Raw genomic sequence first — 14,799 nt, 5'->3', positions numbered from 1 at the left:
ACAATTGTTGGAAAGCTTTAATCATTTACATATTTTTCCTTATCTCTGAGAATGACTTAGAATGTTTTCTTCCAGTTCAATGGTTATTTTCACAAAGCTGCCAGGGTTGAGTTTGAGGTGCTTGCCTGTGCCTGAGGAAGATGACAGGAGAAGGAAAATTGCCTCCCCAAGTAAATGAAAGCCGGGTCCCCCTTCCGAGGACCTATAATAACCAGCTACACAAGCTGTTGGTTTGTGTGTCCTATTGATTTAATATGCTTCTAATCAGTACATAAAGCTATGGGCCTGCAGTGTTAATTTTTCATATGCTTACAAAGTACCCTTTGATTTTCTGTCACACGTTAATTACAGCGTTTTGCCATTAAATAGGAAGCTTTGTGTAAACTAATTACTAGGTAATCATTGTCTACTGCAAGCGTGCTGTTTGTACCTTTTATTTTATTCTAAAAATGCACAGATCTCACAGTCTGGAAACACTCTACCTTCCAGCCATTAGCTCTCACTAATTCATAGCATTATTGTGGTGAGAGCGTAGGAGTTGTAATTGTTGTGGTATCAGAGCTGTTAATTACCGGAGTAAACAGTTGAAATGGTGCCAAGGTCTATTGTACAAGGCAGAGAAAAGGAGGTTTAAATGTTACTCCCACCATCTGGGGACTAGGGGAGAGGCAAATGCTTGAGAACAGCAGTGAGGCGCTATCGCCGCCTCAGCTCCAGGGTTGGCGGCCATATGGATCCAGAATATTTTGAATCAATTGAATTTAACTGCCAGTTTTTCGCAATAACAGCGTGGAAGGAAGGAATAAAGCAAAAGATGAGAGAAACGAGAATTGGTTAGTGTTTTCACATCCAGGAAGTCCCCCTTGGAGTTCTTTTGGAAATATCTGCTTTGCTGAAAACCACAGAGCAGGCACGGGTATTTGGAACAGATTCAGAATGAGTTTTACTCTCTGTCTACGACTGCGCCATTTGCTTCTGGTCGTCTGTCCTCAGTGCCCCTGGGTGAGAGAGGGATGCCCTTGAGAAGACTCGGACTCTCCTGTCACTGTACCAAATCCAACAAAAATCCTCACTTTTGGAATTCACTGATTTATCACCCTGGTATTTTCACCAGCATGGTCTGCAGAAAGAAAACAATACTAAATTGCACAAAGCTTTCCTATCGGCCTCAAGTATATACATCTGTACTTGTGGAAATACCAAAGAAGGTAGGGCTCTCTGATTAAAAGAAGTAAACGCTTGCCCACTCCTTTTGCATAAAATTAAAATAAAAACTCTCTTGATGGTCTCTCATTTCATTCCACAAATTCACTCCTCTCCTCTATACTTGAATGAAAAAAATCAAAGTCCAAAAGGCACACGTGCTTTCTTCTGTTTTCAGTTGCCAGTTAAAGAGCTTTTCTCTCAACCGACGATATTTCTCCAACTGGTAAGAAAGAGACCTATTACCAATATATTACCAGTAATAATCATTATGGCTACTTCCACCTTACAGTTGATTTTTAAACGGCCTGGTTTCTGCCTTAAAAGACTGCATAATCTTTAAAACTGTCATCTGTGTTTATTTGATGTCATTCATAGTTCATACAATTCCCTTCAAACCCATTTTCCAACATTAAAAATATTTTTAACAAATCTGCCACTTGCAGCTGTAACTACTTTTCAATATTATTCCTAAACCATGAACATATTCTTCTTTTTTTAAACCACCCTGGATTATTTATTTTTAATTGTTCCTCTAGCAGATGTTGAAGGAATTCGGGGTGTAGTGTAAACAACTCCTTTGAAGACAGAGATCACAGACTGCCACGTGCACCAGGAACCAACCAAGGGCAGTGTTTGTGGGGCTTTCGTGACAGCAGTTTTGGCCCTGGGGGGACACGTTTCCTGCTTTTGTGTATGTGCGGGAGTTCAATTAAGAATTTCAAGAAACGCTTAATCTTTATGTATTGAAACCCCCAGCATGCAGCGCGACAGGGTGTGCCCAGAAAGAAAACCACGGCCCCCTGTGAGGAGGGGGAAAAGAAACAGCAGTTTCAGTGCTGCAAAGTTGAAAGGGAACGAACCTCTCTAGTGTCTCTGGTCGGGGGCGAAGCAGTTGTGCTGAGCTTTGGAATGGAGGCACAGCATATGTGCCTCAGTTGGACAAAACGCTTCTCAAGTCAAATCAACTGCTAGGCCTGCATGTTGGTACAAGGTGGAGGCCTAGATAATGAGGGACAGACTCCTCGAGAAGCAGCGAGTGGATAATGCTACATAAGTATGGAATTATATACCGTATTTTCACCATTCTGTTTAATGAGAGCCGCCACCGCAGCGAATCACTTGCCACACAGCCGAAATGGGCCATTAGCTATCAAGGGAAAATTGTCTTTGCCGCTTTCAGCAGATGGAGCAAATATTTTACAAAGCAATTTTACATACCAAAAACATTTGTGTGCCTTGGTAATGTTGGCTGTTTTACATTATGTTACCTTCTACAGCAGCATAATTTTCCATCTCATCGAAGGCAAAGTTGGCATTTTTGATTTTTAAATTCTCAATTAACAATTAAACATGGAGTATTAAAGCAGTCCTTAAACTTTAAGTAGGTGTGGGAAGTAGTTTATGACTTGCCGGAGACGTTTTCATTTTTTCTTCATCTTCTCAGCATATTTTTGCACGCTAAAGAGGGACTGCTCCTAATGATCTTAATGGAGAGAAATGAGTGAAAACTTCACTACCGACTGCAGAATGAGGGTAACCAACGCACAGATGATCAGAACGTTTGCTGGCTTAAAGCTTCCAGCACGGATTGTGGGTACGTGGTTTGGCCCGCCCACGTGTGTCTGCTTAAAATGTTTAAACTTCAATTAACAGAAAATCTGACTCAAAATGGCTTGATTATCTCAGCCAACTGAAAATCCAAGGATTAGTCTGACTTTGGACAAGGCTTAATCCAGCAGCGCAACACCGCTAAGGACGCCATTACCCCCCACCCCTCCTCCTGGCACATAATGTCTGTTCCACCCTAAGGCTGGCTGTCCACAGCGCTCCAAGATGGCTGCCAGGGGCTCCTGGAGCTTCTCCTTGGTCAAGACAATAGGAGGAAAGAAAACTGGAGTTGAGGGTGAGTCACTGTCAATCGCGGCAGTTCCTAAGAGGAGGTTTGGGACATCGTGACCCTGAACAGGGGGACAAAGATGCTGGGCAGCCAACAACAGATGTCCACTCGACCACTCTTTCATAAATCTGACGGCACAGACTCAGCATCACATGTGGATGATCTCATCTGACCCAGATTGACCATTTATACCCACTGATGGCAGTTTCGGAAACAGATCCCATCGAACTACGGCGTACTGGTAGCAACTGGACTTGAATCCCAGTGTGCCACTTCATGGCTGTGTGACAGGAACTGGGAATGATAATATCTACTCAGAGAGTGGCTTTGAGATAATAAATATAAAAAAAATCTCTGGCACAGGCTTGCCACATGGTAAGCGTTCAATAAGTGAGAGCAATTATTTTACCTAAACGGTGACTACAGTGATAAAATGCATCCTGAGCCCAGCAAAGCAACCTTTCTAAATTCACCCTCAAATTTGGAATCCCTCCCTTCTCTCCATCTCTGTGCCACTAGCCAATTCAAATCCTGAGCATCTTTCACAGTGCCCCACACTTTACCCCCTGAAAGAGGCAGGAGGGCTGGTGAAGGGGACTCACCCAAGAGTCAGAGGCAGCCAGAGAGCGCCTACATGAGCACAGGAGTCCCATCCCCTCTTCTGCGAATGAGGCATTTAACTCATTTAACCATGAGGATGGTCCATATGGTCCCTCTCAACACTGACAATCCTGCTTAGTTTTTTAGGTCATTGCTCTGCCCTTTTGACCTTATACCACCCTCCATTCCACATCAGAAATCTTTATAAGGAAGAACAATCTAGCTAGGTCCCTTGGTTTCTCCTTTGAACACCACAAACAATGTGAGACGTGAGAGATTGGAGGTGATTAGCCAAGAAGTTATTTTACCTAATTTACCACTGCAGGTCTAGCAAAGAAGCTTCTAAAATAAAATGAGTTTTGGTGGGATTGATATTTAGTACATTCTAATTTGTATTCCTTCTTTCTCCCTTCCCACCCTCACCAATAAACACACACACACACACACACACACACACACACACACACACACACACACTTTACCTGGGAAAGTTAACTCTCTAGAGTTTGAAGTAGCTTTAGTCATTGAGGGCAGTATTAAATTGGATATGCCAGCAGCTTCCCCTGAGAGATCATGAATTTCCTTCAGTCAAATATCTCTTCCTTCAAATGTACACTGTCTTGATAGAAATAGAGAGTGAGCTGAGAGGCAATGCTTATGCTTGATAGACAAGATTCTCTAGGATGCACTGGTCTGGCAGATTGAGGCCCTGTGCCCTAGGCTACTCAGGTATCCTGGAACCTTCCAAGGTCCTGACGATTATCAATGCACACTGAGGGTAAATGTGGGTGCTGGAGAAAGGGTGACAAGCCCGTGCAATGGCAAAGATGGGGCCGAAGTTTCTCCTGGATGGGAATTGCTCTAGAGCTATATCAGCTCCACAAAGGCCAACAGCTAATGTGTGTTGGCAGACCCAGTGCAACCACGATGGAAGGAAAATCTGGAATTCTGACTTTTTTTTTCAAAGAGTAAAGTGAATTTTTCTAGCATCTGCTTATCACCCACAAGATACGTACTTTCCTTTCCACACCCCCAGAGTCGTTAGCTGTAAATGATCTACTCCATGTGGGTCATGGGATCTCTGAAATAGACTGGGGTAGTCCACTACCTTGATATGACTGACTGAGGTGAAACCTTCTAAGTACTCATTTCACAAGCTTGTAGGATTTTGTAGGATAGAGAAGACACCCACCCCCAGTTGCTGGCCTCTAACAGACATTTTGCATATGTGTACACACGCACACACACACACACACACACACACACACACACACACACACAATTTGGGAGGATGAGAAGGGGGCAAAGAAAGCAAACTAGCATTCATTTCCACAACCTCCACTGTTTTCTGTCTGTAGTCACATGTTAAAAATCACCCAGTAACAGGGGTGCTTTTATATGGAACGTCAGTTTGCTGGCTTTTCTCGAATCTAGGAGCTACAGGTCTTGGTGGTTTTGTATGATTTGGTTCAGGTTGGTAGGGGTGAGGGGGACACTTCTCTTTTTGTTAGTACTAAGGCCATTCTTAGTATGATCCTCATATTTCCCATCAGAGGCTTTCAAGATAAATGAATGGAATAGTTAATACCCTCACCCCATTATTCCAACCCATACCGTTTTCTTAGAGAGCTAATCATGGCCCCCGGCTGCCTCCATGTGCCTCACTGTCCCCTAGTGAACATCACCCCACCAGTGCCTTCAGCTGTGTACTTCTCTTGATGGGACACGATTCATCCTCCAGATTCCTGCAGCAGACTTTCCTCTAGGAAATTTACCCCCTTGCTGTGGCTTTGTGCACAGCAGAAATGCTGCCGCGCGGGCAGAATGGCTGGCTGTGCGAACAGAGGCAGTGGCGGCAGCTTGGCACGGTGTCCAGATGCCTCACACAGGCCACAGCCTTACAAGTTAATTTCTGGCCCTCACATAGCATGTTGCATCTGAGGTGGCGCTTCGTAAATGTCACCTCATTTGTCTTCCCAATGCCCCTCAGAGGCAGGGAATCCCATAAAATCCACCCAGGAAGAATTGGTGGTTCTTAAGTGGTCATCCCCCCAGGTGGTTCCTGGGCAGCAAGGAGGGAGCCTGTGGAGAGGTTCCACATTTTCCCCTATTCTGTAACTTCAGCTGTTCGGGGCTGGGTCCGTGTTTACCACTGCCATGATTCATTCCACATTTAGGGTTCCCTGTGCAGAGCACTGGGGCAAATGAGCTCAAAGCCACTGGCCACACTGTGAGGGAGCCCCCATGGAGCTGGAGAGCACAGAGAAAGGATACCCAACTAGTGATAGAGAAGGCTTCCGGGAAGAGGTGTGACCAGAACTAACTCAGGACGAGGAGTCGGCCAGGGGAGGAAGTGAAGGAAGGCAGGCTGAGGAAAGAGGCTGAGCCAGGGGAGTGTGGGGCAAGGCTGGGAGCTGGAGAAGGGAGACCTGAGGCTACATGAGGAATCACAGGCTCAGTCACAGAGGCCCCTCTTCATGCATTGTCTGGGGAGTTTCAACTTGATCCTCAAGTTGATGGAGATCTAGTTTCAAGATTTAGGTAGCAAGGCTTCCACCTGTTCCTTCACCGCCTCCTCTCCATCTCCACCTCTCCCCTAAAACACACAAACTCTTTTCCCCCAGTTCAGCTACCTACCAGGAAGGCCTGACACTTTGTCATTTTTCCCCCAATTACTTTTATTGTGGTAAATGCATATAACATAAAATGTACTGTCTAAACCGTTCTTTTAATTAAAAACAAAATTTTTTAATGTTTATTTTATATTTTGAGAGAGAGACAGAGTGCAAGTGGAGGAGGGGCAGAGAGAGGAAGACACAGAATCCAAAGCAGGCTCCAGGCTTGAAGCTGTCAGCACAGAGCCCAACACAGGGCTCAGACTCATGAACCGTGAGATCATGATGACCTGAGCCAAAGTTGGATGCTTAACTGACTGAGCCACCCAGGAGCCCCTGTCTTATCCATTTTTAAGTGAACAGTCTAGTGGTGGTAAACATGTCCACAACACTGAGCAGCCATCACCACCATCCATCTCCCTAACTCCTTTCATCACGTAAAACCGGATCTCTGTAGCCACACAACACCAGCTCCCCATTCCCCCGACCCCTAGTCCCGGATGGGCACCATTATACTGTCTGTCCCCATCATTTTGATACTCCTCATACCTGTAGTTTATTGATATATGCATAAGTGAATGAATAGATGAATTATTTCTCTTTAGACTGACTTGATGTGAATGGCCACACAGCAGATCACTGGGTAGATGGTTTAATGCTTTTCAGAAGCAGGGCAGGAAAAGCCCTTTAATCATGGCAGCATAGAAAGAAGTCTCTACTGTCCCGGGGGACGCCTGGCCTGCAAAACTTCCCTCCTTGACCCCGAGCAGGGTGGGAATCGACAGCCCTGCTTCAGTGTCCCAGCTTTGGGGCACCTCATGAATCACAGACAATTGGTCTTCTTCGATACAGTAGAATGCTTTTAACTGAAACAAGTATAAAACAAAAAATAAAGGTGGGTTTGGAGGATGGTGTTCCAAGGAGCAAGGCAGAAGGCCAAGTTATTGGAACTGCACGTTGTGTATGCTTGTTTATGATTTAGATGCAGGGCTTTGGAGACCCGAGGCGATGTCCAGGAAAGAGCAGAAGAAATGTGTACACTGTGCAGGATGTGGGAGGCAACAATTTGACAACGGTTTCCCTGCTTCCACCTCCCAGGCAAAGGCTCCAGGCCTCAGCCAGCTTCCCCAACCCTTTTGAACAGACCTCCAGCTGCTGCACAGTGATTCATCCTGAACGAGCATAGGCCAGGCACTCTCCCTTTCTCAAGGCATTTTTGTTTTGTGTGTCCAGCACTTACTAAACTAACTAATGGAACTCTCCCACCAGGATTTCCTGGATATTTCAGAAATTATTCAGATTATTTGTACCCGTCTAGAGTATATTCTTAGATATTTATCTTCTATTATAGATTTTTAGAGGGCACTGGACCCAGAATGAAACAGATATCCCAAGGAACTGGTGGGGGTGAAAGGGGGTGGTGGGCAGGACAATCACTTTTTAATGTCAGGGAAATTGGAAATAAACGAGTATACAGGTTATTTCTAAGATTCCTCTCGACGCCGCTCACCAAAACAGCAGATTCTTTTCTTATTCTTTCAAACTGCTGAGCACTCATACATATATCTAGAAGGCCCCAGCAACCCAAAGCAAGCCCAAGTTTTTCTTGTCAGTGTCCCATATTTTGAATATGAATAATGCCCATCAAATGGCTTTATATCTAGTGCCCTGCTCAACTTCTGCCAGAAATAAAGTCTGAAGAGGTGGGGCTCTATTTGAAAATTGTTAGATAGTCCCAGACTATCCAGAAAAAAAAAAAAATGGTCCTGGCAACCTGAGGCTCTTTATATCAAAAAGGCATGCATCTTATTCTTTAAGGAATTTCCACCTGTTTTCATTTTGACAGGAGGCTCTGTGGTTCGGGCTGTTTGATGATGGTAGGGGGCCCATCTCGTGTCTAGTCAGATGAGGCTTTGACCTTGTGGGGAATCCCAGCACCCCTCCCCACCTCACTCTTACAATCTGCTCCCATCTAAAATCCCACCTCTACAGGGGCGCCTGGGTGGCGCAGTCGGTTAAGCGTCCGACTTCAGCCAGGTCACGATCTCGCGGTCCGTGAGTTCGAGCCCCGCGTCGGGCTCTGGGCTGATGGCTCAGAGCCTGGAGCCTGTTTCTGATTCTGTGTCTCCCTCTCTCTCTGCCCCTCCCCCGTTCATGCTCTGTCTCTCTCTGTCCCAAAAATAAATAAACGTTGAAAAAAAAAAATTTTTTAAAAATAAAATCCCACCTCTACAGTATCAGCCCTAAGTTTAAGGCTTTGCTCCCACGGCTGTGGGATGTGGAGGCCTCCCAACAAGGGGGAAAGAACACAGCTTAAAGAGATAGAGGTGCCAAAGAAAGACCCTGCCAACTCCATAATTTCTCCCAGGAACGGTCCTATTAGGGTAACAGAACAACAAACATTCGGGTCTGAAGGATCCTAGGGACTAGGTCATTAACCCCCCATTTACATAAAGGGAAACTGAGGCCCATAGTGAAGTGGCACATTGGCCAAGGACACTCAGCTAGCTGGGCAGCCTACAGTGCGTCTGCGGCCGGATTTCCTAATGTCTGGACACAAGGCTGCCCTTTGGACACAACAGGCAGAATTAGCAGCAATATTTAGGGGCCAAATCACTTTGAAATGCGAAAACGGAAATGGCTGGAAAAATAGAGAAAAATTTCAAAATGGCTTTCTGACTCTGGGTAAACAGTAACCACATTTTTTTGCCTGTTGGAGGCCTGGTTTTTAATCACTCCACAAGCAGTTTTCATTTCTGTAGTAAAATTGCTTGTGGTTCTATTTAATTTGTTTCTGCAGGAGCCAGCTTTGGTGAAGATCTCCGAGGAGCTGGCGGGCATTTTAGCACAGCACGCACAGCCAGTCAATGAGAAACGGTTCCCGACGTGGAGGAAATTCCTCCAAACATTTCTCAGTCAAGGTAAATAAGGCTGTAAAGTTTCTATTGAGGACTGGTCTACACAACCTTGAATTCTAGTTTTGGGTCAACCTCGCACCAATTTAAATACCTCGCATCTCTTGTACCGGTTTAGGTTAAGTGCTCCTACAAGCAGACTTTTTTTTTTTTCTTATAAACTTTGCCTAAATATTTATTGCGCACTCAGCCTCTTACATAAATAGGAGCTGAGCACACCAAGTGTGGCAGGCGTGGCTCAAGATTCGGCCCTGTTGTTGCACCTCAGACTTCCCCTGACAGGTGGGCTTGGGAGGTGGATGACCTGCTTATGGATCTCATCCATGACCTTGAGCAAGGTTCTAAAACCCCCAGAGGCTCAGTTTTCTCCCCTACCTACCTCATGGGGTTGCTTGGAGGGTTCAATGGAATACAGATGTGAACGTCTTTACCGTGCAGCCTGACTCAAGATGGGACTTTAAGTGTTAGTTTCCCCTTCCTTTTTGTGGGAGGGAAGAAATGGTCCCCCCCTGCAGTTCCGAAGGCACTATTTCTAAATAAGTATCCTCCAGTGTCCTTTCCTCCTCCTCCTAATTTATCCTTATTCTCTAAGGACACCAGGAAGTCTGTGGATAGGGAGATGAATGGACTGAATGATGCTTGTCCGCAGTTGCAGAGGTCCCTATGGGAGTGGCCACACGCCCATGTAATGCCCCCCACTCTTAACAGATTACAGTGTAAGGCAGACATTCTTACCTGCTTACCCACACGAATGATGCAAGAAGGCTAGGATAACAGGCCACAGAAGATATATTTAACACTCTAATCTCTACTGTCAGGTGATAACAAAACTTTTTATATTAACATTAATATATAATAATATAATAATGTGAGGTCGGATAGCAGCAGCACCAGCACAACGGTGATATTGCACAGCAGAAATAAGATAACGAGGGCCAGAGAGTGCTTATTATGTGCCAGATGCTATTCTAGTCATATGCATATTAAATCCCCCTAACAATCCTACGAGGTGGGTACATTATCACCCTTGTTTTCTAGAAGGGGAAACTGAGGTACAAAAGATTAATAAGTAACTTGCTCCAAATCACTCTGTGAATACATGGCAGAGCCAGTAAGCGGCTACCACTGTGTTGTTCCAGGTGTCTTGGCGGGATCCAGCGGGTACATTTATCAAGGAACACATTCTAGCTCAGTGAATGAGAGAGCACCAGAAAAGATACACGTGTGGCCTGTTGGAATACATTGGGCAGGCAGTGAGGACTGGGAGGGAGTAGTGAACGCTCTCTTCATGAATTATTTAAGCAAGGGGTCGGATGGTCAGCCGTCTGACAAGCATGCTGAAAAGGGGGTTCTTCACGGGTGCGGGGAGAGGGGAGATGACACACACTCTCCAGTGTCCTCTCAGATCTAAACTTCTGTGATTCTACCAATTTCCACATGCACCCACCGACAGAAGAGTAAAAAGGAAAGAGTTAACCCCATATGCATAAATGGGAAAGAACAAGGTCCCTACAACAAAAATAGACAAGAATAAGGGGTTCTTTTTAAGTTAGGAGGGGAGGACCATGAGGATCTCCAGGTCCATCCAAGATAGGACTTAGGAAGTTTCCAAATCTTCCAAGGTCAGCCTGCAAACCCTCCTCTGATCTATCTCTTTTCATGGGAGCTTTGTAGCTTAGAAAGGGTTTTCCCAGCCACTGCCTCACCTGAGCTGTATAACCACAAGCTCAGGCTGTCCTCAACTTCCTATTCATCTCCATCCTTTCTTCCAGCAACGTTGTAAACACAGTGCCCATTTATGGGAAGCAGAACAAACTTTATTAAGCTAATTTTATAGATGGGAAACAGCCTCAAAGCTAGGAAGTCACACAGCAAATATGTGGTGAGTGGGAAACACAGGTAGAGCCTACAATTTTAGCACGTCTCAAAAATCCAGTTCTAGTAGGCCATGTGTTTCCAAATCTCTAACTGGCTCTGAACCCAGTGCATACAGCAGGCCTGCATAAATGTTTACTGACTAAAGTGGGCCGTCCCCCGCCCCCCCCCCCCAGGCTTCTTGATTCTAAGGCCACATCTCTTACCACCTTCCATTATTGCCTGTTTCATTTCATTTCTGCTCTCTCAAGTGTGCTTCTGGTCACAAAATGTGCCACAGATTCAACGTCTACATTGTCACAGGATTATCATCAAAGGCAATATATTTTTTAAAAAGAGGAATTAATTGCTTTGAAAGGAAAACAGTTAACAGTGAAAAGACTCTGGTCATAATGCTGAGAAGAAGGTACAAATGAGCTTCTTTGGAGTAAAAAAACTAAAGTAATCTTGTAAGTATAAAGGATAATGTGTTTGCACTGAAGCACTTGCTTTCAAAATATAGGTGACAGATAAAGCCACAAAGTTAACTCAATCAGAGAGATTCAGTCAGTGTTTTTGTTTGTTTTTGTGGATTTTGTTGTTCTTTTGTTGCACTTACCTTGCTAATTCCCCCAACAACTCGTATTTAGGTACAGCACACACTAGTAGGTCCCATTTAGAGAAAAGCACATCTCATACTAACTAAATAGATAAATGTTTTCCTTCCAAAACTCAGCTTTCTTTAGGGCCAGCTCCAAACAAACTTACAGACATTTAAGGAAAGTGCCTTTTATATAAAGTAACAGATGTCTGCATTTGAGAAATGCTAAAATCTCGGGATTTAACCACATATGCTGTTCAAAGCCTGCGGGCAGAGGTCACCTCCTAGCAAAGTTGTGAAATACGCACCAAGTTTACCTTAATGCTGTTGGGATCCAGAGGCTGCCCTGTCCAGAGAACGCTTAGTTGTTTTTACTTTTAAATTATGCGATCTTAAAAAAGGGGGGAGGGGGCACCTGGGTGGCTCAGTTGGTTAAGCGTCTGACTTCCTTCAGCTCAGGTCATGATCTCACAGCTAGTGGGTTTGAGACCCACATTGGGCTCTGTGCTGACAGCTCAGAGCCTGGAGCCTGCTTCAGATTCTGTGTCTCCCTCTCTCTATGTCCCTTCCCCACTCACACTCTCTCACTCTCTTTCTCTCTCTCAAAAATAAACATTTAAAAAATTTTAAATTATGCTATCTTATTCTTTATAAATAATACTAATTTTTTTCTATGAAAGATATATTTAATGTATGTATGTATGTATGTATGTATGTAAGACTTATGTTAGGCCTAAAAACAAAATATCACGGCCATGTAAGTTTTGTGGATGCCGCTAAACTAACTCACAAACTTAGCCAGGGCTCATATTGTTGCTGTGGCTGAGCATCAGGTTTCTCTCTGTGGTTTCTGTTATTCAGAGCAAAAGGTAAAGTATGATAAATTATAAAGCTGTCATTATTAGTAAGGATCCTTCCTCAAGAAAGGCAGCATCTCCTGACTCTATCTTTAAAAAAAAAAAAATACTTGGGGCGCCTGGGTGACTCAGTCGATTAAGCGTCCAACTTCGGCTCAGGTCATGATCTCATGGTTCATGAGTTCAAGCCCTGCATCGGGCTCTGTGCTGACAGCTTGCTTCGGATTCTGTGTCTCCATCTCTCTCTGCCTGTCCCCTGCTCATGCTCTGTCTCTTTCTCATTCTCTCAAAAATAATGTTGTTTTAAAAAAAATGCTTTATAATTGGCTTTGCATAGGAATCCTTTGACATAATAGTGTTCTCATTCCTGATAAAAATACCAATGCATCAAAACTTCAAAAAGCAGCAACGTTGAAACAGAGAAAGCACTTGTCATCAAGGTATAAACTGCAGACTATGGGCAGTTAATTCCCCCTGAGGTATTTGCCTGTAGTTGTTAGGTTACCAATAGGCAAAGCCTTGATGATCTTATGGTGTCTTTATGGTGAATGAAAACTAACATTCATTGAGTCCTAGTCTATGCCAAGGACTGGGCTAAATACTATAGATACAGTATCTCTAAGATTCACAACAATCTGGTGAGGTAGGTTATATTAAGCCCATTTTGTAGATGAGGAAAAGGAAGTTCAGAGAATTGAAACTTCTTGCCCAAAGTTCACAAGACATGGCAGATGCAGGATCTGAGCCCCAGTCCATCTGCCAAAGCCTGGGCTTTTTCCTCCTGTGCTAAGTGCACACAATCCACACGAGAACGTCTTTTCACCTACTCCATGTTTTTCCCACCAGGAGGCGTGGTGGAAGCGTATCCACCTGCAGAAAGTGTCACCAACCTGACAGTCGACATGCTGATAGAGCCCAATGGAGAAATCAGAGTGTTGTCAACGGGGGACCAGATTCATGCAGAAGGCCCCTTCATCAATTCTGGTACCACCATGCCTCAGACCTCGGTGGATCCCCAAGTTCTCAGTTCTTTGTGCCTCAAAATTGGAAATGCTTGTAAAATGAGAGATGTGGTTGGTTACTTTTCTATAGACCTGGTGACATTTATCGATGCAAGCACCATGGAACAGCAGGTAAGTTGATGCCACATGAAATACTAAAATATGTAAACACTCCATACCATCTGTGCCTAAGCAACAGCAACAGGGAATATTGGGGAGTTTCTCAGATTCAGTGCCCCTTGCGTGAGCTGACCCTGTAAATTCAGCATTTATGGGGTCTGTGCCTAAGGTCTTCTTGTTCAGGTACAGCTGGAGTTTCAATGACTGCATCTCATCCCCCCTAGCTCTGTCGATGGGGCCTCAATTCTGCCCAATAGTGTCTTATCATGAGTCTATCTTATGCCATCCAGGGACTGAACTTGTCTAAGACTTGTGCTTAAATAGAACGTCAATACCTAGAAAGGAGTTCAGAGTCCTTGTTTCCATTCCTCTCCTTATCAGTAGTTCACCAGCAACTCAGGTTGTCAATTTTTTCTTCTAAAAAACTGTACTGGGCCATATGTCATCAATATACAAAGGTCTTAATGATAACATGATGAACATCACATGCCCCCACTCAGCTTAAGAAATAAAGTGGTACCAGTCCCATCTCCAGTCCTGGCATTCCTTGCCAACGCTCCTGACATGGCCCCTTGTCCTCCCAGAGGCTTACATTTGGGGCTCTGAAGCCTTTCTGTATCTTAACGCTCTGACAGCACATGGAGGAACCCATAAATTACTGTTTCATTTTGCATGTTTTTAAGCTTTCTATAGACTATGACACACTGTATAGTGTTATTATTATTCTATGACATGGTTTTATACATTCAATGTTTCATCTGTAACATTCTTCATATGCACAGGTGTGGCTCTGATGTAGAACAGTCTAATAACTTTAGCCTTTTTTGCTTTCTTCTCACCCTCCCCCAATTACAATGTTTATTTCCACTACTACTTCACAAGACTCATTTTGAAAAATGTTTAGTTCCTCCTCTGTGAGTGCTGGGTGACCAGACCTCTGTCTGCAGGGTGACATGGCCTCTGCCCTCCCTCTCTTGATATCCTCTGGCCATTCAACATTGTAAACGTACTTTAGTTGTTTTATAGGCATTATTCTCGGTTTTATGATTCTCCGTTTCAGTCAGATGATGGTTTCAAAGTGAAAGTTTATGTTTTGGGCAGCTTTCAGCTTGCTCAATAATCATTTTCCATTT

At 44.3% G+C, this 14,799-nt stretch overlaps 1 protein-coding gene and 1 long non-coding RNA gene across 11 annotated transcripts in view; one reads left to right on the top strand and one right to left on the bottom strand.

Annotated features, from left to right (window-relative positions):
- The window catches only part of LOC125168336 (uncharacterized), a 129,824-nt gene that overhangs the window by 44,549 nt on the left and 70,476 nt on the right, over positions 1-14,799 (bottom strand). The gene's annotated exons all lie outside the window — the stretch shown is intronic.
- IQCH (IQ motif containing H) overlaps positions 1-14,799 on the top strand; it is a 211,502-nt gene that overhangs the window by 146,513 nt on the left and 50,190 nt on the right. For 5 of the 6 annotated variants that reach the window (XM_047863380.1, XM_047863381.1, XM_047863379.1 and 2 more), the window contains 2 exons: positions 9,119-9,239; positions 13,392-13,678. In XM_047863380.1, coding sequence (XP_047719336.1) covers positions 9,119-9,239; positions 13,392-13,678 — 408 coding nt within the window. Of the gene's footprint in view, positions 1-9,118; positions 9,240-13,391; positions 13,679-14,799 lie in introns of those variants that run through there. The other variant, XM_047863384.1, reaches the window with a different exon arrangement.

This window comes from Prionailurus viverrinus, chromosome B3 (genome assembly GCF_022837055.1).
Source record: "Prionailurus viverrinus isolate Anna chromosome B3, UM_Priviv_1.0, whole genome shotgun sequence".
Taxonomy (NCBI): domain Eukaryota; kingdom Metazoa; phylum Chordata; class Mammalia; order Carnivora; family Felidae; genus Prionailurus; species Prionailurus viverrinus.
Note: the sequence above shows the minus strand (reverse complement) of the source record. Positions and strands in the feature narration are given on the sequence as shown.